Genomic DNA, 25,902 nt, shown 5'->3' on the forward strand with positions numbered 1-25,902 from the left:
GATACAAATATATGAAGGACATCACATTTCAATTACTGCCTCCTATGCTGATCCTTATGGCATCATAATTTCTGACATTTTCGGCAGTATCATAGAGCAACAATGTTAATTCAAGCATGTTTTCCCATCTCCGATTATTGTTGTTTTTTTTTTCAACTTAAAGCCAAGACCTAAGTAGGTGACATTTCTTAGATCATCCATTAAAAAATAAGTAGTAAATATAAAATCAAGATTGTTGAGCACTCAAATTTAAAATAATTAATTGTGAAGTTACACAATTTAAAAATTTTCAGGTGTAAAGACAAATATTATCTCTGTGATTTTTATATCTATTTTTGATCTTTTTCTGATACACTTAATCTAAAAAGTTCTCTTTTTTTGTAATTGAAGAACCATGTGTATAATTCCTTCAAATCCTTTAATAATATATGCATATATATATATATATATATATATATATATATATATATATCAGTAAAACAACAACATACAAATGCACTATGCTCTCTTTGTCTTACATATTAAAAGATCTGAAAACTGTTGTTTAGATTTGAGCCCAGTTGTGTTTCACAATTTAATTTTAACAACTGAGTAAATCCATCGATCTCTTGAATATTATCAATCAATGATACATGCAAATTGGTTTCCAAAAATAGAGGATTTTTCTATAAGTTTATTTTGAAATAGGACTGACACCAGCAAGTTTGTCTTTTAATATGTGGGGTTTGTACCTTTGTTTTTTACAAGAGGGACTAGGTGACTTATGAAATACAGCGATTACTACATAAGATATCCTGAGGACTTCTTATTCATTTGTCTTTTTGAAAAAAAAATGGTTCCTGAAAATAGCAAAGTGGAGACTTGTGACTACAATAAGTTGCCAAACCACTTCTCTTGTAACTATCAGTTTTCATATACTCAGGGTATCTTGCTCCAACATGTTATATTTAATCTTAGCACAAGTATGGGTGTTTTGGGTAGGAATTGTATAAGATGAATATTAAATTTCACATTAACTTTGGGTAATCCATCAGAAAACAGGTACTTGTTATGCCTTAAAAATTGAAACAAAAAATAAACAAGTAAATAGATAAACAAATTGAATACACAATTCTGAGTTAGAGCCAACTTCATTCTCCTTTTATGGATTCTGTATGTGGTGAAAGTGAATTCTATGTGGGGCCAGCATATAGAATGGTTGGTTGATTGATTTAATTGATCATTATTTTACAAAGTACTGGAAATAGGAGGTGTTACCAGGTTGGTATCACTTTGAATCCTCTCTAGTCTGTTTCTATCCATTGAATTGTTCTGATTTATGACAATGAAATACTAAATTTAACTAAAAAGCTAATCAATGTCTCTAGAATCAGAGTTATACTTTCAGGGATATTAATTGGGAAATTTTTGTACTTTTTGAAGCACAAATGGAATTTCATAGGGCTATAAGTAGAGTGAAAGATGGTAGCTGGATTTCTCTATCAGGCATTGAATTGAAAGCCTGTTACCTGCAAGGTGTGGTACAATACAGATGGCACACTTTATTTTGTTTCATTTGTCATTGTGTATTCAGAACCCAGTGCACTGACATGTAATATGTGCTCCATCTGTATTTGTATGTATGTATGTATGTATGTATTTATTTATTTATTATTTGATACCAAGGATTGAACCCAGAGGTGCTTAAACATTGAGCCACAACCCCAGGTCTTTATTTTTTATTTTAAGTTAGGGTCTCACTAAGTTGCTTATGACCTTGCTAGGTTACTGAGGCTGACTTTGAACTTGTGACCCTCCTGTCTCAGCCTCCTAAGCTGCTGGGATTACAGGTGTTCACCACCATACTGGGCTTGTAGTGGCTTTATTACGATGAAATTAAGTGTTAGAATGATGGCTTTTATATTTGATTTTTGTTTAAATCATATGAAAATGCAATATTGCTCATTAGCTAAATTATGTGAGAATTTGTGAAAAAATTGATATAGGAGGCCATTCAGTCAGCTGCTTAATTTTAATGAGAACCTGCCTTGCCCCAACAACTAAGCCTCAACTGGGCACTCAGTGTCAAGCCATCTCTTCTAGGTTTCCATAGCATCTGGTTCAAATACTATCTGCTATTTTCAAATGACATCCACCTTTGCAAAGAAAATGAAGTCATTGTACTCTCTTCCATAATGCTTACAAATTTCACTTAATTATGCCAGTACCACTTTCTTCATTCTCTACCATCACAACACACAGGATTGATTTCTTTACCTGTCTCTGGACTCCATCCCCTCCCAACTTCTCACTGGACTCCTTTCTCTGTTGCTTCAACCTCCTTTTTGTTTCCTAATTTCTTCCGACATCATTTAGTGAAACTCAATTTTTTAAAAAAATATTGGTTTAGTTGTCAATGGACTTTATTTTGTTTTTATTTATATGCAGTGCTGAGAATTGAACCCAGTGCCTCACTCATGCTAGGCAAGCACTCTACCACTGAGCCACAATCCCACCCCAAACTCAAATATTTATCATCTTTCCAAAACAAAATTAGAACTCCATCAAATCACTTCCAGCCATCATCCAATCTCTCCCTTCTTCTCATCACAGTCAAGTCCACTGGAAATACTGTTTCTTCTTCTTTATCTCTTATACAGCCCTAATCTTATTTCAATCTGGCTTCCACCTCCACTGTTCCACTGAAACTGCTCTGACCACGGTAACATCAATCTCTTGTGGCTAAATCCATTAATTTAGATTCGGTCTTGCTTCACTTTCTGCAGCATTTGACACATCTATGTACCTCCACTTTCTTGAGCTCTTCTCCTTCCCTGCCTCTTATGACACCATGCTCTCAAGAACCATACCCCACACCCCCGCTGTTCCCTTACAGGCTCATTTTTCTTTTTCCATTTCTCCTGTGTTGATGTTCCACACAGTTTTGTTCTAGGCCCACTTTCCACTAATCCCATCCAACCCCCATTTTTACGACTCTGCTGATCTCAATTATTTTCAAAGCCTTTATAACCAGGTTTTCCATAAACAAATGACTTCTTGATGGTCATCCTCAGTACAACTTGATGCTTTGACATGCAGCTCTAAAACTATGTCACTAAGGATAGTCCCGTTTAGATATCCCATCAGTATCCTAAACCCAACATTCAAAACAAAATTCATCATCTCTCCAAAGACTTATTTCCACAGTGAGTCCTCTCTTCCAGTGAAAAACACAAATTTCAATCGACTTGACCAAGCCAACCACTTAAACAGTATCAGCCCTTCTTTCATATTCATGAGTCCCAGATTTGATATAGCTACCACTAGGAAATATTTCCTACCCACCCCCTCAAAAAAGCCAGATGAGGTGCTCCCTCTGATTCAGATTTTCTGTATTTCCTCTCTTTTACAATATTATCTTACTTTTTTGTAACTTCCCATTCACACAATTGCATCCTCCACTGGTTTATTATAACCTTCTTGAGAACAGGGACACATCTAACCCAGTTATCTATCATTTTATAGATCTAGTAACCTAACACAGTGTCTGGTTTAATTTGGTAAAGCGCCCAATAAATATCTGTTGAATGAAAATTGCTGGCACCAAATGCAATGAAAGTGGGTGGAATAACTGTATATAAATAGAAGATACAGCATCAACTGTAAAACAGTAACTGGACATTTATTCAAGGTACAGATTCCCAAGCATAAGATCTACCAGATTGGAATCTCTGGGGAAGGTCTGATAATCTGCATTAATGGTAAACATAGTAGAATAATTTCAACATAAGGCAAGTTCACAGAATTATGATCTAAAAGAATTTGAGTTCTTCTTTATGAATTAGAAAATATAAAAATACAGATGATGTTATGTTTAGAGTGACATGAACACTGTACCTATTTGGTAAGAATTCAGTGACATAATAAAGCCTCAAAAGCAGTACAGAGATTAGCATCTACAAGAAATATGACCAGTACATTAGGGGAAAAAAATGTTATGATGTAGAAATTCATGCTATGAGAAAAGAAAAGCTGTTTTATTTTATAGTCAGGATAAATTGGGAATTTTATATCTATAGTGTTTTGCATTAAAAGAAAATTTAGGACTTGGAAGTAGTATTACTTTAAAATTTCTCTCACTGAAGGTTGATATGAGCCAAACTATAAATCTGTTATTCTTAAAAGCATTTCATTATTAGATACAAAGTTAAAACAACCACAAAATAAAACTAGATTCACAGTACTTCCATATTACAATGTGGGTCCTATCTAGAGATCCTGAATCAACTCCGATTTTCTTTATGATTTTATTTTTACTATACTTAAGCCATTGAACTGACAGTCAGACTAATCCTAAAGTAGCTTGTCACCAAAGCTGACCAGAGGCAACTATAGGCATGAGTGCTGAAGGAAGTGGCATCTGGGTGTCCCTCACTGTCCCAGATCTCCAACAACTCCAACCATATAATGCCATTTAATAGCAAATCAAAAGATAATGGAGAATCAGCTGGATGAATTTCAGAGCAATTAGGCACTTGCGAACTCTGTTGAGAGCAAAAGCAGTCATCTCTGAGCTGGGAACTATCTTGAACTAATATCACAAATTTAGGACACAGGAGGGCTGTCTCGATAGCACTTGAAAATGGAAAGAGCCTCCAAATTTCAGGGCTTTCATATGTGGCAACTATAGTGATGTAGCTGTTAAAAAAAAAAAAAAGCTAGCATGATAGTCACCCTCTGTTCTGAACTGAACTGAAGAAGTTATATCTAGAATTTGTCTTGTTTGGGATGTTACAAAACAATAACAACAAAACCTCAAAAGCAAAAGCTTCCCTGTGAAACAGGAATTCTTTTTTCGGAAGGAGGGTGTACTGAGTATTCTGTTTCTTTCCAATTCTAATCTGTGCTTTTTATAAGGCCAGTTGGGGAAGCTAGAATTAATCCCTATGATATAATTTATCTGCATTATGCCAGATTCTCATAGCAAATAGTCATCAAATTCCATATGATCATGTTTGACTAAAATAATATCTTGATCTGTGTAATAAGCTGTGTGCTAACAGGATTCCATCACAGTTCCTCTTTTCCATGTGGGGCCACTGTAATGCTTTCTCTAGTGGAGTATCACAGCGAATTCAGGATGCTTTTAGACAAGACAGCAGTATGTAAGAGAGTTACCTTGATCTGTGCGGCCATCATGAAGGGTAGAAATGGGGAGGCCTGGGCCTATAAGCAGGATAGAAGCAAAAACATTTTAGTGTTAAAATAACAGGGAGTTTTCAACAAGGACTGCTGACAGTATTTAAGATGAGTGTCAAGGTCAAGTATCTTTTTTAATTTCGCAGTAATATTTTTTTTCCCACAAAGAAATAAACATCACTTTTGTTACATTTAAATAACACAGGAGATCAGAGCTCAAAGAACAGATGTAAGAGAAGCATTACTTGTACGTATACTTTCTAAGAGTGATCCTAAATAACTAAAATCAAATTACACAAAGGGGCCTCCAAAGATACTGTGGCAAATATCCTTCTGGAAAGATACCACACTGTGTTGGGCCTGTTTTAGCTGTGTCTTTATTATCAAATAAACTTCATCAGTACTCAGATCATATTTTGAATCTGGCTTTCTGGTTCCATGTTCAGTTTATGTTGTTGGGCAAATTCAGCATTGTTTTTCTTTATGTAATTACTCCATGCAGAAATAAATTGATATAGAATATATATATATTTTCAAATATTCGGTTTCTGGTCATGTTCCCTGGGATACAGAAGGGTTGTAGGTCAGAATTTCATGGGGAGAAGGTGGCTATGAGATGCACATTTGTGGGACTAGTGTGAAAGGATGTGATAGGAAGGGAAGGAGGGCTTCAGTGTTGTCACACAGAGACCCCAGCCAAACCCCTGCACAACTCTGGAACTAGCTAGTCAGCAGATTTGTCTTTTGGGGCAGCAGGGTATGCTTTTATTCCCTAGCATGAAATGTAGTCATTGCATGTGGCCTGGGACGAGAATAGTCTGTAGAGGGGGACTCGGCTATAAGCTGACAGCCACCTGCACCCTCATTAGCTGGAGAAATTTTAGTGAATCAGTTCTAAAGATGGTGGGAGTGAGTCCTGCTGGTACAACAATGTCCACTACACATTCTAAAGTAGACTTCAGCTTTTGCATGCAGAAAATGGCCATATTAACAAACTCTAGAAATAATTATCAACTATATATCATTCATTTGACTTATAGAATCACATCATACCTAGAAATACACTTTTAAAGAAAATGCTTGCTCCGGCAGTCAAGGGGTTAAACAGGCAACACAGGTGGAGTGTGGGGTAGATGTTCATGCCACCCCAGTACTTCTTTCTGTGTAGAGGGAACACCAATCAGAGAAGTACCCTTGACCCCAAGCAAAGCAGAAGAAGAGTGATTTTCTAGATGAGTCTGAGAAGATCTGGCTATGAATAGTTTCTCCTGTCTTGCTCCTGGCATCTTTACGTCTTCTGAGAACATGCTTTTGCTCTATTCCTCAGAGCTATAAGTGTGACAGTGCCAAACCCCATGGGGGAAACCTATAGATGTTCAGTTTTAACCGTATCTCTGGGTGCAATTGTAATCCTGCAGTGGAATATTAGAAAGCCACACACCTCAGCCACATTTTCCAATTAGCCTTTTATAAATAACAAAGCTAATATTTTTATTTCCTACCTGACACCTCAGTCTAACTTAGGGATGGAGAACACAGATATTATTGGGCTTTCTCAAAAACCAAAGTTCGTTTATGGACTTTCAGAGCTTTATAGAATATAATTGCAGAGATTTTCATTTAGGTCAGTTTTTCTTCAAAGTTATCAGAAGAGACAAGTATACCTATGACCTTTTTGGCCAGAATGGAAGGAAATGAGCCAGGAGTATAAATTTCGAGACTTTAACCAATCAGCACCCATATTGCAGAATTTTCATGGGTGTGCAGTTCCAGTAATGAAAACTTTGCATTTCTTTTTTTGTCTAAACTATGAGTCAAACTAATGACTGACTGTTCTTGACACTGAAGCCCAGGATAAGGTCCTGAAGACCCTAGTACCAGTTGTCTAAAATTCCTACATCACATCCTTTTTGTTCCATCAGCATCATCGGTGTGATTTTATCTGCTTTAATCCTGTCATCTGGGACTTAGCACCCCTTTGGAGAGTTTGAAGTTACATAATGAGGCTTTACTCTTAGTCCTAAAGGGAAAGATTTCAAGGTTTTTCCTATGATGGTGCAGTGACTCATTTTACTGGAGCTTCAAAAACACCAGACGATGTGATGCTTCCCACACAGTATATTTTTTGCTAAATGGGAAATTACCATACTGCCGAGGAAGAGTGAGTGGTGGAAAAGTCAGGCGATTCAAGTTCTAGAAAGGACTCTTCCACCAACTTTTGAGGAGAGCTTAGTCTTTGATTTCTTATTTCCTTGGTAGGCATTTAAGCTCAAGAAGATATTAGGGAGACAAAGTGATACAGCACGTGGTAGAGTACTCTCTAAAACGTTATTCAAATACAGAGTGCATGTCAATATAAATGCAGGTACATTAATGTAGTGTCACTGATGCCTTTATCAGCAAATGCTTCAGCACAATACAAGTTTCTTGGTAGACTTTGCAAAAGACAGCAATGCTATGATACTCCCTAGCACCTATGTTTCATCTCCAAGTTCTGAATGGCTAGGATGCATTAGGCATTCTTCTTGGCCTTATATATATAAAGATTAAAAGAAAGCAGCTCCTGCTTTCCAGGAGAGAAAGACAGATACTAACAATTGACTCAGTATGGTTAGCTCAGTGATGCTATGTGCCTGGCATGTAAGCTTTGAGTATATGTTACATAAATACAGAGCTTTGGATGAAAAATGTTTTTATATAACTTGAGAGGGATATTTAATGTATACCTTTGAATGCCATAGCCACAACCAGCACATATGGTCATGAACAACAATCTCTTGACATTTCAAAGATACCATTGACCCAAACACTTTATGACAGTGTTATTTAAAACTGACATCACGTGTCATTTTGAAGGAGGCATTTGGGTTAAAATGTTTGTTCATGTCCACACAGTCAAATGAACTGTGGTTCAGGTACTAGGCCCAGGTGGCTGGACTGAGGGAAATGGCATGTCAGGTGGCTTTCATGCTGGTTCTCGTTTCAGAGGACTCTGCATCTGAGCAGGGATCCCAAATAGAGATTCCACGTGTTCTCCATGCCATGTACTTCAACACAGGGAGTTAATACTAGAAATGCAAGGTCAGCAGGCATTTCCTATAATCTTATGCCAAATGCTCTAATCCCCACCCCTAAATTGGGGATTAACTAGAGGGTGGAGACACAAATGGGCAAATCAGAAACTTTCCAATCCAGTTTTCCAGATCTCTCTTATGAGTACTAAGATCTCAACAAATTTCATGGATCCATATTGTTATCTTAGCCTGTTTTACTATTTGTCACCACTTCAAGATAAAATGTTGTGCATAGAATAAAATTATTAGGATAGAAATTATTCATGAAATATACCAATGGCCTGAACAAGCAGGAAATGATTATTTTGTACTTGAATCAATTACTTAAGATATCATTCAAGTTTTGAAAGGGTATACAGAATGACAAAGGTTCATTTTCTATACCCATTGAAACTGAAGCTGGAAGAAGGTTGGCCTTCAGGGAGAGATCTTGGGATTCTAGGCTACTGTTCTTTCTACTGGATGCAGGAATTTGAAATTTCTCCAACAAATGAAGCCAAAGTCCCGCAACCATTTTACCAGAGAGTGCTTCTTTTTATAATATTTCCCCTGCTATGGATGGGATAGATTATGTTTGGATATAACGTCATGAAGCTGTGGACCATGGTGGTTAAGAGCATGGGATTTAAAAGCAACAGACTCTTGCTTCAATCTGGCTGGTGTTATCCACAGTGCACACCTTTGGCAAGTTATTCTGTTTCCTTAACAGCGGGGATAATACCTTCCATTCTTGCCTTCGTTGCTTCTCTTGGGCATTAGATAGGAGCCTTACATGTAAGAAGTGCTCAGTACCTGAAGCTGGGAACACACCAGTTGGTGGTGACGAGGGTGAGGACAGTGGAATGGGATGGTAGTGCTCATGGTGAGGCCATCACCTACCGTAGCAGATGAGTGCATAGTACTTGGCATAGTCGCTGAAACTTGCTGTGTAATATTGGCACCTTTCTTTCCTTAGATGGCAAGTAACACACTTCTTGCTCGGAGGATAGCTTCCAATGCTAATTCTAGAGGGAAATGAAAATAAAACTAAGCTAAAATTTTGAGATTGTATTTATCAAAATGTACTACTCCATGTAAAGTGACTAATTTACATATTGACATCAAACACACTCTATTTTTCGGTTGCCAATATCATTTAAAGTAAAGGGGAATCACAGTATTTTGATGTAGCTTGATTTTTGATCAATTTGTGCCTGAAGAGGCATAAACTTTGAGGGAGAAGCCCTGTGTGCTTTTCCCAAAGTAGGATAAATATCTAACACTTCCCATGGAAGTAAGGTAGTTACTTCCCATAACCACTTTATGGAGTGGTTGGGAATCCATACCTCTTGATTTCCCCATCTCTTTTTCTAACCCACAGCAAAACATACCAAGAAAACCTGGCAGTGTCAATAAGAAAAGGGTCCCTGTTCTAATCATAAATCTGGGAAGGGAAAACAGTAACAAGAAAATTCGAAATAAGAAGCCATGGTTCTATACACCTTTCATTCCTTTCAGCAGAAATTTGGGCTTGAGGAAGTTCAGAATGATAATGCTCCTTTGTCATAGCCCTAGCCAAGCCAACCTGTACCTTCCACAGTGGTCCTACACTTACCTCAGCAGAGCCTCTGTGTTTTTTGAATGCAGTGATTGATTTTAATAAGACTCCTGGATCTTTCTGCAAACCGTCAGAATTAGAATCCCACTTGGGAGATAATAGATGGTGTTATGCCAGGATGCAGGAAGGGCCACAACCCCATAGTGGCTTTCAGGGTTACCTGTGCCACCTCAGAGTCCCTTCTGCTGTCCCCTGACCTTGCTTTGGGCATGGTAGAGAGTAAACAGAAACATGGCTTGTTTCAAATAAGGATGCTCTCTAACAGCTAAGGGAAGGGCATGATTCAGGAGGGAATAGAGGACTATGACATAGGAAAACTTCTTATTTCTTCTTCACAGTTAGTTTTCATGTTTGTATTTTAGTGTATCATTGGAAATGAAAGGGAGGGAATTAACAAGGGCTCAGAGATCAATATGTCCAGGTACAGATTGTGGCTCTAACAACCCTACATATCTCAGAGTTGTGGGGATTAAATAAAAATATAGATGCAAATCAGATTAAAAAGGTGCCTGGCATATAGTGAACTACCAGCACATGGTAACTATTGTTTCTATTTCTACATCCAGAAGGAGTGTTGACGGCACCATTCCAGTCATCAAGGGACAACCAGAGAGCATTAAAGCAGGAAGAGAGATGGCTTATGCCAAAGTGAACCATAGTAAAATAAACCACACATTATGGGAACAAAAACAATGCCTGACACATAGTGGGTACACAATAAATGTGTGTTTAAATGAATAATGTCCTTAATTACCTTTAAATGTTGTTGAAATATTTAATATCATATAAATAACATTTAGTATTTATATTGCCATTACAATTTACTGTTTTTTCCTTTTGAAAATAAACATTTTGAAATGACTAAAAATGTATGTTTTGTTTTTATTCTGATGTAATACAAAACAACATTCCCTGAATGTTTTATATTATAAATAATTTTTGTTAATTTTCACACTTCAAAAAGTTTCCTACTTCTCCTGGGGATTATGATATATGATATATTTTTATTCAACTATTAATATATATAAATAAAAGAATGGACTGGCATAATTTACCTGTAGATATTTCTTCTTCCAGGGTAACCTTCAAATTCATTGCTAGAATAAAACCTGAAAATGTATTCAGAAATTGTTACATATTGATGAATGATCATAGTACTGTTACTAATATTAGTAGAATATAAACTATAGGTAAGTATTCACCTAATAAAATTATTTACTGGTAATTATGTGCACATATCACTGCTATTTATAAGTGAATTCTGGGTATTTACCCTGCATTCCAAATCATCAGAGAAAGCTTAAATTATGCTAGCACTCATTTTATTATAGATATATAATATTTTGATTTATTATGAGCCATGTGATATAAACTATGATTTTAAATTAATATTATGTCTTTCTTTTTCCAAGATTAATAACAATTTATTGGTTTCTGTATACTATATTATTTAATTTTGTCTATGATTATGAAAACAGTTTATTTTATAGTAACCCTGATAGGAGCTCAGTTGGCCATAAACCGGGGAAACGCATCCAAATGGGGATACCACACACCTTAGGACATGTTAACTTACAACAGAAGCAAAACAAACCACAAGAGAGCATCCTTACCACCTAAGAATCCAGGGAGTACCATTCTAGCTAGTTTTAATACAGCTCTGAAGTGGGAAATTCAATTTAGGGATATAATATTCTTTCCTATGTGAATTTATCTTAATATCACAAGTAACTGTCTATTTTTTTTTTTCAGAAAGAGCACAATAGAGAATGGAATGTTTGGAATAACTGAAGTTTGGTTTAATTCTCAGGATGGTTTAGCAATTCAGGTAGTTTATGTCCTCAAAGTCTTAACCTTTGTTAATTCCCAGAAAACAGAAAAAGGTAATAGAATGTAAAATTCATAGTATAAAATTTATATTCTAAATCTGCATATGTCCAGCTTATATCTTTCCTAATGTCACATGACTTCAATCACCACTTACACTTGTCTTTCTCACATCATTTCAAACCACCCGTGAATAAAATGCTTAGACTCTTTCCCAGAGGGCTCCCTGTAGCTTTCCTGAGATGTCAAAGTTTCCCCATTGTCTTCACCTCTAACAGCACAGTCCCCTTTTCCTCTTTCTTCTCTTTTCCTTCACGGTTAGTAACTGACCAGCACTCTTCAAGCCTCCATCTGCCTTAACCACTTCCCCTTCTTCTCCTCCACTTAACAAATATATACTGAACTGGTTCTCTGTGTCAGGCATAGTGCTAAGTGTCACACAGAAAAGGAGAGTAGATTTGTCCTCTGTGTACATCCTTTATTGCCATTATTCAAGTTCAGAACTCAGCTCAACATTTTGACCACAGCTGTGTCATTTTTTTTTCTTTCTGGTACTGGGAAGTGAACCCAGGGGTGCTCTACCACTACTGCCTCCCTAGTCCTTATTTTTAATTTTTTTATTTTGAAATAGGGTCTCGCTAAGTTGCCCAGGATGGAAGTTGTGATTTTCCTGCCTCAGCCTCAGTAGCTGGTATCATAGCCATTTACCATATTTGTGGGTCTTCTTGTCTTCAATTTTCTCTACTTCTTAAATCCATCATAAATGAAATTAATCTCCCATCTGTTTTTATCTTTTTAACCCCCTTACTGTAGAGATTTTAATGGCTGCTCTATATAAGGTCCAAACTCCTTTGCCCACTATTCAAATAATTCCACATATTGGCAATAGGTTTTTGACAGGTGTCTATCCAGTGAGCTTGGCTAATGATGCTGACCTTTTGCTCCATGAATCTGAGATAATGACAGGTAGTTTATGAGTACTAAGGGGAACCTCTGTGACAGTCAGGAAGTGCACATTTGTGATTAGAGAAGTTTTATCATAAATGATTACTTCAAAATGATAGGCAGTATTCAGAATGGACTGTGAAGGAAGTAACCAAAAGAAAAAAATCCCCACTGGAGGATAACAACAAAAGCCTTATATTTAATATGGTTTAGGTCTGAATCTTCATCTGTCACTAACTAACTGAGTGGCTTTTGGCCAAGTTAATTAAATTTTCTGAGTATCAGTTTTCTTATCTGTAAACTTGAGAAAATTATTTCTACTTTACAATATCTGGTACATAGTAATTCCTCAATAATGAATAGCTGTTATAGATGATAATATTAAACTTAGATAACAATAAATATTTACAAAATATTCTTCATATCAATGGGCTGCACCCCCTGCCCCCATTGAATTTTGAAGCTTGTTCATTGCTTCAAGTGCTGAAGAGTAACACTTGGCTTGAGAATTAGTTGTTGTTTTAAAATTTTTAGACTTTTATATAATTATCTATCAAATATCAGAATAAAAGTGTCTACTGAAAATTCTTCCCCAAAGGAAACAGTATTGGCTAATTATTAAAGAATGCAATCCTAAATGAAATCGTAGCCATCTGAACTAAACTGCAGAGTAACAGAAATGCTCTTTTAGTTAACTGGAAGAGATGGTGCAGTATCATTTTTACGTCCATCGGTCGGTGCCAATTAAAACCTGAATGGTGCATCGTGCTTCATGCAGTACTTACAGTGAATCCTGTGTTACTCTGAATATATTTATGGCCTCCCACTTGCCACTTGTAATTTGAATAGCATTTTCCTATAAAAAGACAAACATTATGTTGTGTGAATCTGAGCGTTATTTGAGCAACCTCAAGTGAATGATCTTTGAGGAGATAAATCTTGGAAGGAACGTACCACAGAGTCTTTGATATAGTGAATATGTTTGTAGCCATCCTTGTCGCTAAATATTTTGTAGTATGAAATGGCATCATAGCTGAAAACTGGTGTTGAAACAAAGAACTGAAAGAAATTAACAGAGGTTATGTTCAAAAGACAAACTGAACTAAAACCGTAGATTATTTTCAAAGCAATATATGGTCATGTTTGTAGGAATCAGAGTGCCTGACCTCCTGCTCCCAAATTCTGTCACTCACATCTGAAATTTCAATTTTCCAGATGACAGCTTTTCCAGAGATTCAAATAGGCACTCACACATGCCAGCTACTGCTGGGTGCTACTATATACCCCTGACTTTATAATGTTTAATTTGATTAAATTTCTATGTTCTGGGATGAAGAATCACAAATAAATGTTGATATTTAACCAAACCAAACTTTAAAATGAGATATTTGACCAAAGTGTGACTCTCATGAAAGCTGACTTGTCTAATGTCAAGCAACTAATGGCAATGCTTGAATAGAGACATTTTAGGGATTAAAATAGCACCTGCTAGCCACAGATTTTAATGGTGAAGAGAGAATTCTGTACTTCAGAGAAAAATATTATCCACGATGAGGGAGGTTTACTTCTGAATCTCAGGAAACCTGACCTTATTGTCTTAGCTTGACCTTTTCCAGGGAACCTTCCTGAGTGCCTGCTGGGAATCACATTATTACATCAGGAATGCTAGACACTCAAATGTGCCTTGGAACAGAACTAGCCACACCGCAACATCCTAAATGGTATAGAAAACTGAGATCCTGCAAATGTCCTCATAGTAAATTTCAACCAGTAGTATCATGTTTCTCCCATTAAAAAAAATGATATGCTCCTCCATCTCCTGTTATTTGTAAAATGATCACAAATTTGTAAAAAAAAAATTACGCAAGAAAAGAATTATTCTACTGATACAGAGTAGTTGTTTTCCTAATTTAAAACCAAATCTCTCTAGTTGATGTTCCTCCATGTGACAGGGGACCAAGATATTCAGTACATTTAGAGCTAAGCCAAGCAACAAAATCAAACAAATAAATTACTAATAAAATAAAATTAAATTAAAAACACCAACATCTTTTAGCTATGAACATTTATTCTGCTAAGACCTAGTCTGACATCCATTTTTGAGAAAGAGAGCAGAAGTTATTGTCGATTTCCTTAATCATAGTTGCATGTATGATCTGATATTGATGCCTTTTGATAAAATTCATCATTATTTTTGTGATCACATGACATTAATATGAAGCATATTTGATGCATCTGTAGTAGGATGAATAAAGTTAGTGGAATAAAGTACCACTAAAGTTAATTCCTGGGATAAGAGTCTAAGATGTGATGATACTTGAATGGGTGTACCCTAAGTCCAATTCTGGAGTTCTCAAGAGAGAGGACACAGAGAGACACAGAATTACAGGAAACGGACCTAAGTGAGAACAGTAGCAGGATTAAGGTGATGCAGTTGGAAACCAAAGAATTCCAGGGATTGCCTAGAGCCATTAGAAGCTGGAAGAAGCAAGGAAGGATTCTCTCCTAGAGCCATCAGAGAGGGCACAGCCCTGTTAGCACCTGATTTCAGATTCTATCCCCCAGAAATATGAAAGAAAAAAAATTCTGTTGTTTTAACCCACCAAGTTTGTATAATTTATTATAGCAGTTAGGAAACTAATATAGTGTCCTAAGTCTTATCACACTGACTAGACAATGAAATTAGGAGGAGGCTATTAGCTTGAGGCTGTTTCCACACTTTGAGTTGTATGTGATGAACCACAACCTAACCCCAACCAGCCAATCACAGGCAGGCAACTCATCACACAGGGCCCAATAAGGCAAACTCCTAGCTGCAGCCAGCTGGGGTTTCTCAATTTTGCTTCTGTCTCAGTTCACTGCTCACATTCTTGGGTGGAGCTTTCAGAACCTCTTCTGTTCTGAGTGCTGCCTGATTCATGAATTGTTCTTTGCTCAAAGAATCTCTGCTAAATTTAATTTGTCTAAAATTTTTCTTTTAATAAACGTTGAACAAAATGGAAAATGGAATAATGAAAAACTGCTGTCTCCTTATATGATTCCTTCATTAGGCTTGCTTATTAATAATAAACACTAATCCTGGTAGAGTTTTGCAATTAAGTGAAATTATGAGTCATGGGACCCAGGTAAAGAAAACTGATATGCAATTTTGTGAATGGAATTTTACTATTATCTGGGTCTTTACCAAAATTGTTTCTTCAGAATGAAGTTTTGTCTTCTTAGCCTAAAGATGATATAATTGCCTACTAGTAACCTCTTTATGTCCTCCTACTTAGTGTGAAAGACAAAAATTGGTTTTATGATGTCTTAATCACTAACATGAAATCTGAGTCACAAAATACTTTAACCCATTTTGTACCACTGCCATAAATGAGGAACACCTACAAAACTTCTAGGATATGATGCTAATACAATTATATATAATTATACAACAATATATAATTATACTATAATAGAATATTAATTAATACAATAATATGTATAAGCTGTAGATTATGATCTCCAACCTATTTTAATGTTTCTGTATCAATTTTGCTGAAATATTCACAGAATTGAAAAATTAGGATTGAATGGATTAAGGTAACAGTTAAAAAAAAAAAAGTTCTCCACACACTTGTAGTCAATTAAGAGACTTTGAAAAGGCTGTTCTGTATTAAAACCTAAAATTTTGCTTTTATGGAAAATTAAAAAAAATTAACTGGGTAGAGTGTTATATTTTAAGATACCAGAATCAGGCAAACAGGAAGAATCTTTCTGTTAAGCAAAGACTGTTATCTTCTCTCTCCTCTTTGGTTGCGGAACAGCTGTTTTAGATGATTGGGGTAACTTGGGTGAGGTAAAGAGAGTGTGAAATATTTCCGCTCTCATTGGGCCAGAGCTGGGCCCCTAATGCATTCTGAGTTAAGTGCTTCTTTCAGCAAGTCACACCTGGACCTAGATAAGCCACACAGCTAGGCTGTTGTCAGTTTTAACAAGGCCCCTACACTGGCCTTTTTATTATGCTTAGAATTTCTGATGAATTGCTCATCTCAATGTGAAGTGCAAAGCCATTTAAATGTTTTGCTTGAAAAGTGAGATTATTTACCACCATGCCATATCTTGTCTTAGTGGTTAAATGACATAAGGCTGATGCCTAAACTGAGTTCACATTCAACCAAAAGCAAAGGCTTTCCAACATCAAATAGAAACTTATTTGTTTTTAACCAAGAGGTTTCTCCAACAGCCTAAAGAAGGTGTAATGTACTTCTTAATTATTTTAAAATAATTTCATAGTGATTTTGCAGTCTAAGCAATATGCTTTCAGTGCTTGTTCTCCAGTTATAAAGGATTAAATTCTAGATTCTTCTGTTAAATTTTCCCTTTTTTGGTCTGCTCTTTAAAGGGAAAAAGTCAATTTATTTAGAGTGAATTTTTTTATTTCTTTGACAAAATACCAAAGAGTACAGTTATTTACCTTAAGTTAAGACATGAAATGTTTCAGTGCTGAAAAAAGAAAGTGGTAAATAAAATTCTTAGAACTTAGGAAACCCATTCGTTAATTCCTATGCCTGCAACTAACAAGTTAGTTACTCTTACCAAGCTTTTTTTTTTTTTTTTTGGTAGTGTTGGGGATTGAACCCAGGGCCTCATGTGTGCTAGACAAGTGCTGTACTCCTGAGTTGTACCTCTAGCCCTAATTTCTTTTTAATTTATAGATGATCTTCCAAAGTCTTTTTCAGTTTAAATTTCTTTGATAAATTCTAAAGGAACCCCTTCTCTAAAACTGCTTTTAAAATTTACATTAATACAACTAGCCTATATACTTTTAAGACCCAATAAATATTATTTAAGCAAGCCTGGCAATGTAATTTAGTGATAAAGCATTTTCCTAGCATATTTGAGGCCTTGGGTTCAATTTCCAGAAACCACACTCCCTCAAAAAAAAAAATCAAATATTATTTGAACAAATATGTAAAGTACATATACATTTCTAGATCTTCTCTGGTTAATTTCATTAAGTCACTAGTTTGAGCAGAGATCAAAGGAAGCTATGCAACATATTATGACTCTATAAAAATTGTGGCCTGACTTTTTCAAGAGCATATCAGAATTTATAAGGCAGATGCATTGAGAGGGTGTGAATTTACTCTTAAAAGCTACCAGTGAAAAGAATTTTTGAGAATTCTTCTTCTGGAATTTAGAAGGTTTACTGACTATTCAATAAATTTTAAAAGATTGACGTTAACACATAAGAAAAACAAATTGTTTCCAACAGAATTCTAAAACATTAAATATCCTGGCACAAAATCACATGTTCAAAGTAAATAATTCACTTATTTTTTAAATTTAGTTGGGCATGATTTCTGATTCAATGAAGGGACCTCATCTTCTCTCACAGGACAACATATGTACTCTAGTAGGGGTATTTCAAAAACATTCCATAATTTTACAAGGCAATTCCTTCATTCATTCACTCACTCATCCAGCCCTTATTGGAAAATGCAAGTTTGTTGTAATATGAACTTTAAAAATTAAGATGCAATTGATCTCAAGACCTTTCAAAAGGTGTATTCTAAAAATGTTCAGAGTGTTTTGGGCACTTCAGCATTTCTGAAGCAAGGTCTAGATACCCAAGGTAATATCTTTGAGAAGTTTGTTTGCATCATTGCTGATCTTTTTGTAAGCATATCATTCATATTACCGTATTATAAATCTAATAACATTATCATCATGAAGAATACAAGGATATTTTTAAGCACTCTTTCTTCCGATTCTTTATCAGAAATCTTTGCAATGGGATTGAATTAGGATCTTGATTTTCCTCATTCTTCACATTTTCAAATGCTGATATAGAAATAGGAATGACCTTTCTGGAGGTTGAGCTTCTGATGATCAAGAAAGCAGACAATTTACAGAATCCTTTCCCTCCCCCCACTGGTTATTGCTAATTTTTCCTGTAATAACATAATAGTGTGGCAAAAAGTGTATTAAAATAGAACTTTTCGACTTTTTAAAATCAATTCTTATTACCTCAGAGTGTAGTTACATTACTGTATGTTATTAATAAAGTTCTACTGGTCCCTAGTTAGTAAATAAAACTGAAATATCTTTCATTAAAGGCTGAGCGTAAATATAGTAGCCTGTAAGACAAAAATTACTGGATACAGAAAAGTGTTCAACTAAGAATTTTTAATACCTGGATATATATTTTTTAAATTTTTATTTCCTTCTCTCTGGCCATTTTAAGTTAGAATTTGTTAAAGATGTATGATCTTAGAATTGAATTCTGAATTCTTTACTGTCTTTATGTCATGAGTCAATGTATTAAATCTGGTCCTAAAAATTTTCTTTTTTGCATAATGTGTTCAAATTTCAAAAAAAAAGTGGCATCCCCAAACTGAAATGCTAGTTGAATTAAATTATGTATGTGATGAGTGAGTGACAGCATTCAAACCACATTCACTATTCTCCATCCTATTTTGTATTCTTTTTATAGGATATTAGATACAATTGGTATATTTCACTAAAACATGATTTTTACACTAGAATTCCTCATATATCACCAAACAACAATAACAACAATTTATCCAAAATTTCCAGATATAAGTAATCACAAATCATAATAAAACACATTTGCCTATTTGATACCAAATCAATGCTTATATGAATATGCATATATGAAATTCAGTTTAGTTTATATGAAATATATTAAGAGATAGTATGCATTTAACTCACAAGGATTCCTAATGTCTCTATTTTTCCTTGATTAAAATGGCATAAATATTAAGATGATTTTATCCCATCTGACTAAGATTTGTGTTTTCTTTTGCAAACTGATTAAATGTTGTTGTATTTAAGAAATACTATCAGTTAGTAGCGGGGTGTGGTGGTGCATGCCTGTAATCCCAGTGACTCAGGAGGCTGAGGCAGGAGAAGGATGGCAAGTTGAAGGCCAGCCTCAGCAACTTAGCAAGACCCTCAGCAACTTACACCCATTTTCAAAAGTGTGTGTGTGTGTGTGTGTATGTATGTGTGTATATATATATATATATATATATATATATATATATATATATATATATATATAAATATATATCAATTGAAAAACAAAAAGTGCCGGTTTGAGAACATTGGAGATAGTCCTTTGATAGTTGAGAATCTGTCAAGTGGCATTAAAATATAAGGAAAAGATAGCAAAATCATACTCCACCAGCCCATCCAGTTCTGCTTTCTTCTATATGTTCCTGGGTCTGAAAGACAAAAGATCACATCAAACATGGTATTAGCAGAAAATTTTTCTAAATATAATCTGGACATTTGGGACCAGTTAAACTGCTTGGCCAGAGAGTCCTATGGCTAGTCAACTATCTTCGATTTTGAATTTAAGAAGATTCTATTAAAAATCTTATATAACAGTGCTGCTGTATACACATGGGTACTTTGCCTGCTGGATCTAGTTTTAGATCTTTATTCTGGTTAAATCTTTTATAAAGTGGTACCTTAGAATTATCAAACATGTATGGAGGTCCAGCATAGTTCAAGCACTTGAATTAGTGTAGGTGAAAAGGAAATTCATAATGGAGATTAAATTCTTTTCTTGGTCTTAAGAATTTCTCGTGAAATTTTAAAATCTGTGTTAAATCTTATTTTGGTTTACATTTTAGCATAATAGTATTGATCATTTATTAAACAAATATTTAGTAATTCTAAAAGGGTGAATAGGCTTTTCTAGACAAATAATTAGAAAAAGAACAACAAATAACACCAGACTGGATTAGTTAACCCAAGTGGTTCAATATGGCTCAGTGGAAAGTGACTACAGGGAAGAGGCATAAGTATGAGCAAGATCTTGAGCAACCTTTATGCCATCCTAAGAAGTTTGAATTTCTCCTGTAAATAAATCTTTGAAAGACTTCAAATCCACCGTTAAGAAAATATAATTTTGAACATGATAAAGAGAATGGGTTAGAAATAGGTAAGATGGAAGGAAGCAGGGGACCAACTGGAATGTTGTAGTAATGTTTGGGAAAAGAATAATAAAGAACCAAATGAAGGTCTTGGTAGTGAGGATGAAGTAGAGAAAATGTAGTCACAGCTATTTAAAAGTTGAAATCTTTATAAATAATGTTGGTAAGTAGTAACAGAAACCTCTGATGTGGATAAAATTACCCAAAGAGAGTTGAGATAGAGGAAGCAGGATAATCAGGAGCTATTTCTTCCTTTGGGTGGGCTATGAGTATGCTACATTTCCCAGCCTCCTTTGCAGTTGGATGTGGTCATGTGATATGTTTTAGCCAATGGTGTATAAGCTGAAATTAGTAAGGCTCTTTCTAGACCTAGCCAAAAAAAAAAAAAAAAAAAAAAATTCTTATTCATGTTCCTCCATTCTTTTCTCAATCCTATGTCTGGATCTTGATGCTCAATGTTAATAACTTTAGAATAGTATTGAAAACCACAAATGAAGCTAGCAGAAATTCCATCATCTGGGTTCCTGAATGATTATATGGAACAGAGCATCCCCTCTCCCAGTCCTTACCACACTCCTCTTACTTGGACTCACTATTTGATGGGTATATGAATATGAATATGAAATAAACTTCTACTGTAACCTACTGAATCATTGGAGGTTGTTGTTTTGTTATAACAGCCTATCTTGCAAATACATTAAATAGGAGGATAAGATGTCTAGAGAAGTCAGCAGAACTATAAAGGAAAAGAGTAGTCAACAATGTAAGAGAACCATGAGAAGATGTACTGTCAAAAAAGGCATGGGAATAATAAATTTTAAGGACAGTTTGTATTATCTCCTATATGGAGAAGCCAGTGCCTACGAGAGAATAAAAAAGACAAGACTTGAAAAACTAGTGAAAGTTTTTTGATTCTTCATTTTTAATCATAAAGATAAACTTCATTTTAATCCTCTTTTGGGAGGACAATAATAATGTAAGACGATATTAGTGTCTCAAACTATAAATTTCTTAATATATCTCACAATTGTAATTACAAGTATCTATTGTCAGTTTCTTTTGATTCTTTGCTTTATGTATGGCTCTGAACATCAATAAATTATTGATAAGTCCTCTAACCTTAAATATTATTGGTTTTCAAACCCCAAACACAGTGTAAGTCATGAGTATGTTTGCTGGAAAATGCAACACCATTGTTCTCAAATCTGAAAATGTGTTGTATAAATTTTTCATAGTATTCTGAAATAGAGGTTATTTAGAAATCCTATGGTTATTCAGTTCTGGTATTTTAAATGTAATAACATTTCTGGCAAGAATGTTTCTATTCCGGGGACTTCCATACTTCATTGGATGAACATCTTTGATATTCTGTAAATTTAGGTTAATGTTATCTCACATTTTTATAAATTAGAATTTTGGATATCAAAGCAATTCCAGTTTTTAACTAAAGATATTAATTAGTTAAAAATTGTGTCTAAATAATAAATCTCCTAGTTTTCAAGCTAACAAAATTAAGGCAGTAGTTTCTAATCACTAGATCTAGTGAGTTTTGAAGATATTTTTAACCAAAGCTGACTATTCAGACCAATGGTTTCAAATCAACTAGTATAATTAAGGTCAGTTTGTTTGTTTGTTTATACTTTTGCCTATGAGCAATCAATAAAGCCAAATATTTCTACTTTGTATATCAAAATATAAATTAAAATAAGCTAGCATAGTTCATCAAAATCAGCCAAGTCTCTTTCAGACACAGTAGTGATTTTAAAAATATTTCAGCTTGAGTAATGTTGACTATTGCAGCCCTAATACATTTTCAAACAGAGTCATATGACTTTTTCAATGTAAAACATATTGTCCTAATTTCTAGATCAAATTTAATGATTTTCTATGATTGCTCTGTGCTTTTCTTCTTACTTTTAAGTAGCTTTATTCTATATTTGGTTTAATGAAACATTTCTTCAAAATTAGAAATCTCATTAAATGAACCCATCAAATTTCTTATTTAAAGAAATTTTGAATTTCATAGTCTTTAATATGAGTACTTAAGAGCCAGAATATTTTAAAACTTTTAAATTGGTTAAAGAAGCTTCTGACTCATTCATGTCAACAGATTATGTTTAGATTTGAGCAATGGAAACAATAAATCTCAGTAGAAATCTGTATCTAATTTTCAAATTCCTCCCCTTAGGTGTGGGGTACTTCCTTAAGATAAATGGATAATAAGATAATTTGATCTAATATTTCATGTCATGTTTTCAGACATCCACCTTGGATTTAAAATGAGTATGTTAGGCTTTCTTTTGATATTTATTTCTTTTGGAATTTTTACTTTTTAATTTTGACATTGAATTGAACATGCCCCATTTGCATTTCTTCTCCTTCTCTTGTCTAAAACACATTGATTTCCATAGTAGAACCACTTTATGTTTTTATCTTCATTATTTTGCTTTTGTTGACTGCTAATCTTATAATTGCAAAAGGATGGATGACCATCCTAATTGAGAACCAAATACCTGATTTTCCCAGTGTTAAGCTGCCTCATTTAGTCTTTTTCTCTACCCAATTTCAAGGTTAAAGTCATTTGAGAAAGCAACAAATATCTTATCCATTTAAAGCAATGGTGGACTTGTGAATATAGAGTATATTTTTGCCAAGCATTTTCCAGTTTGATGCAGTAATTCTACCTTTATATATTACATATTAGCTATAAATGTGTTTCTACTGTTGTGCTTTCATCTTCAGAAATATGTATCTCTAGCATTAATATACTTTACCTTTGGGCAATCCCATATCTGCCAGTCTTCCCTGAAAGCACATATAGACAAGACAGATACATTCTGGACTCTTTTTAGCCACTGCAAACATATTCGTTCATCATTGACCCATGTCAGCCAACTGAAATAGTAATCACTGAAAATAAATCAAAACAGATAATCACAACCATAAACACATCACATTTAAATAATTTCTTATTTTATGTTTTCTAAAGAATTTATCTTATTATTATGGAATATTTGCTCAACAGAAAAGGAAGATAAAACTTTCCTTTCTCTGAAAAGAATTTTAAATGTATCTGCTGACTCCTGATAAAATAATTTCACTTGCGTTTTCTCTCCATTCTGGGATAGTCACATCTTAGTTAATAATTGAAGACATAAGACCAAAGCTACTGGTCCATCTAGAATGGAGAAAAGCATTAAACTTTGTATTTTGTGCAAGGAATCACATTTTTTTTTTTTTTGCTGTCTGCTTGGTGTAAAAAAAGGTTTTACATTGACAAAACCACTTTTGTCTAGAGGCGTGTTTGTGTTGGAAGCAGAGTGTTAGCTGTGATAAGAGGTATTGAAATTTGGGTTAATATAATAACTGGATGATGGATATGAAATAACTATATTAGTGTTTGGTACATACTAGATGTCAATGAATGGCAGCAAAGATTATGTGAAGATGATTTGTAAATAGGGGAATGTCAATGTAAAATGAATCAGAGCTGGTGCAGTGGTGCATGCCTATAATCCCAGCCATTCTGGAGATTGAGGTAGAATGATTGCAATTTTGAGGCCAGCCTGGGCAACTGAGTGAGGCCCTGTCTTAAAATAAAAAAAAAAAATAAAAAGGGCTGGGGATATAGCTCAGTGGTAGAATGCCCCTAGATTTAATTCCTGGTACTGAAATAAATAAATAAATAAATACATGGATGAATAAATAAATAAATAAATAAAAGAATGAAATGAAATGAAACACAGAATTTTGCAGTCTTCCACAGAACTGAAGGAGTTTGGGGGCTCAAATTCTATCTTTACATCCTCTTAGTTGTGTAACTTCAAGCCAATTATTTAACCATTCTATGTTTCTGTTTCTATATAAAATGGAAACAAAAGTATTAATTTTAAATCTGTAAAGATTAGCTAAGAGAAACTAAGGTGCTTTAAGACTATGCTTGCTAAATAATATATGTTCAAAATGGATGAGTTATTACTATTATTATATATATATACTTTTAAATGTTCAGACAAGCCTCTTAACTCTATATGGTACTACTTCTATTCCATTTACCATCTAAGGAGAATGAGTTTTAAAAAAATGATGTATTCAGTCACCTTTCCATCAACTAAATTGGGGTGAGGAAGAACAGATAGTTTGAAAAGTTAAAGTTGTTTTTAGTACTGAAGAGTGGATTTACTTAGGTAAGTGCCAGTAGGGGCCTCCTATGTGGTTCTTTTCTGGATCAGGGATTAATCACTGTGCCCTAGTTGATTCTCCTTCATGAGGCTGGAGAAGCCAAAGGCTGGGTCTGCTAGGCAGGAGGCTAGGTAAGAAACCTCAGCAGCCAGGATGTGGGGACACCTTTCCCTTATCATTTCAACCAAAAGAGACCACAGAGGATGGATTGTGGGACTAGAAGTTTGCTGTAATCAGGATGAAACAGAGAAACTCTACATGAGGTCTAATGCTGGGGAGGTGAGAATACTTCACTTTCCTGTCTGTCTATAAATAATCCCCAAGTAGATAACTCCAGGATTAGAAAATTGAAAAGAGACTACTTTCTAGCAAAATAAATAAATAAAAATTTTAAAATCCTTATATTTGGAGAGGGTTAACCTATCTTTTCTTGTTTATTATGCATATATGACACAGGATGAATCTATAAACCTTCGCTTGAGAGAAAGTAAACCACACTTGAAAGAAGCCTGAGATGGAGGACATACATGAATTTTACTATCTTCTTTTTGATCCTGAGCTGATAGCTGAATGTCTGAGGAAAGCTTCATAAAGGTGGATCATTGTAGCCCCTTTCATATGTGTAAAAGGGCTACTTTAAAAAAAAATTTAAGAAATATTTATGATTTTTAAGTTTGTATGTATTGTGTGTGCAATTTTTACTTTTTGAGCTTATAGCATGCACATCCATAAACTTCCTAGAAAAGAAGTGTAAATTCTGATTTAAAAGTTTCTACATGATAAAATTCAGTTAAAATTCAGAAATCTGAAATTAATCACCTTGAGGCTATCATTGCTGGAACTGGCACTTCCCTGGGACCCACATGCTGAGGGTAAGTTGTGTCAATAATAAATATCCGAACAATAGGATTCTTAGCCCCAGCCTGCCAAAAAAAAAAAAAAAAAAGGAAATATATAAATTCACAAAATTCTGTTTATCACCAATATTTTAAAGACACTTCAGGAATTTAGACACATTTTTATAACTTAATATAGTTGAGTATATTATGTTGGATTTAGTCTCTTTATTGCCTAACCAGGAACTTCATTTCAATTTTATTTTTCAGGGCAGTTACAAATGTTGTCAACTGGAGTAAGAACATACATTTTAAGT

General features: G+C 34.6%; 1 protein-coding gene across 2 annotated transcripts in view; it reads right to left on the reverse strand.

Moving 5' to 3' along the window:
* The window catches only part of Fap (fibroblast activation protein alpha), a 74,825-nt gene that overhangs the window by 18,626 nt on the left and 30,297 nt on the right, over window positions 1-25,902 (reverse strand). For both annotated transcript variants that reach the window (XM_046462270.2, XM_046462269.2), the window contains exons 11-18: window positions 25,569-25,672; window positions 23,342-23,477; window positions 19,806-19,850; window positions 13,576-13,680; window positions 13,407-13,477; window positions 10,905-10,958; window positions 9,132-9,256; window positions 5,158-5,205 (exon numbers count right to left, since the gene is read on the reverse strand). In XM_046462270.2, coding sequence (XP_046318226.1) covers window positions 5,158-5,205; window positions 9,132-9,256; window positions 10,905-10,958; window positions 13,407-13,477; window positions 13,576-13,680; window positions 19,806-19,850; window positions 23,342-23,477; window positions 25,569-25,672 — 688 coding nt within the window. The remainder of the gene's footprint in view (window positions 1-5,157; window positions 5,206-9,131; window positions 9,257-10,904; window positions 10,959-13,406; window positions 13,478-13,575; window positions 13,681-19,805; window positions 19,851-23,341; window positions 23,478-25,568; window positions 25,673-25,902) is intronic.

The sequence above is a fragment of the Marmota monax genome, unplaced genomic scaffold (genome assembly GCF_021218885.2).
Source record: "Marmota monax isolate L192 unplaced genomic scaffold, Marmota_monax_Labrador192_F-V1.1 WCK01_AAM20220418_F8-fsc00129, whole genome shotgun sequence".
NCBI lineage: Eukaryota > Metazoa > Chordata > Mammalia > Rodentia > Sciuridae > Marmota > Marmota monax.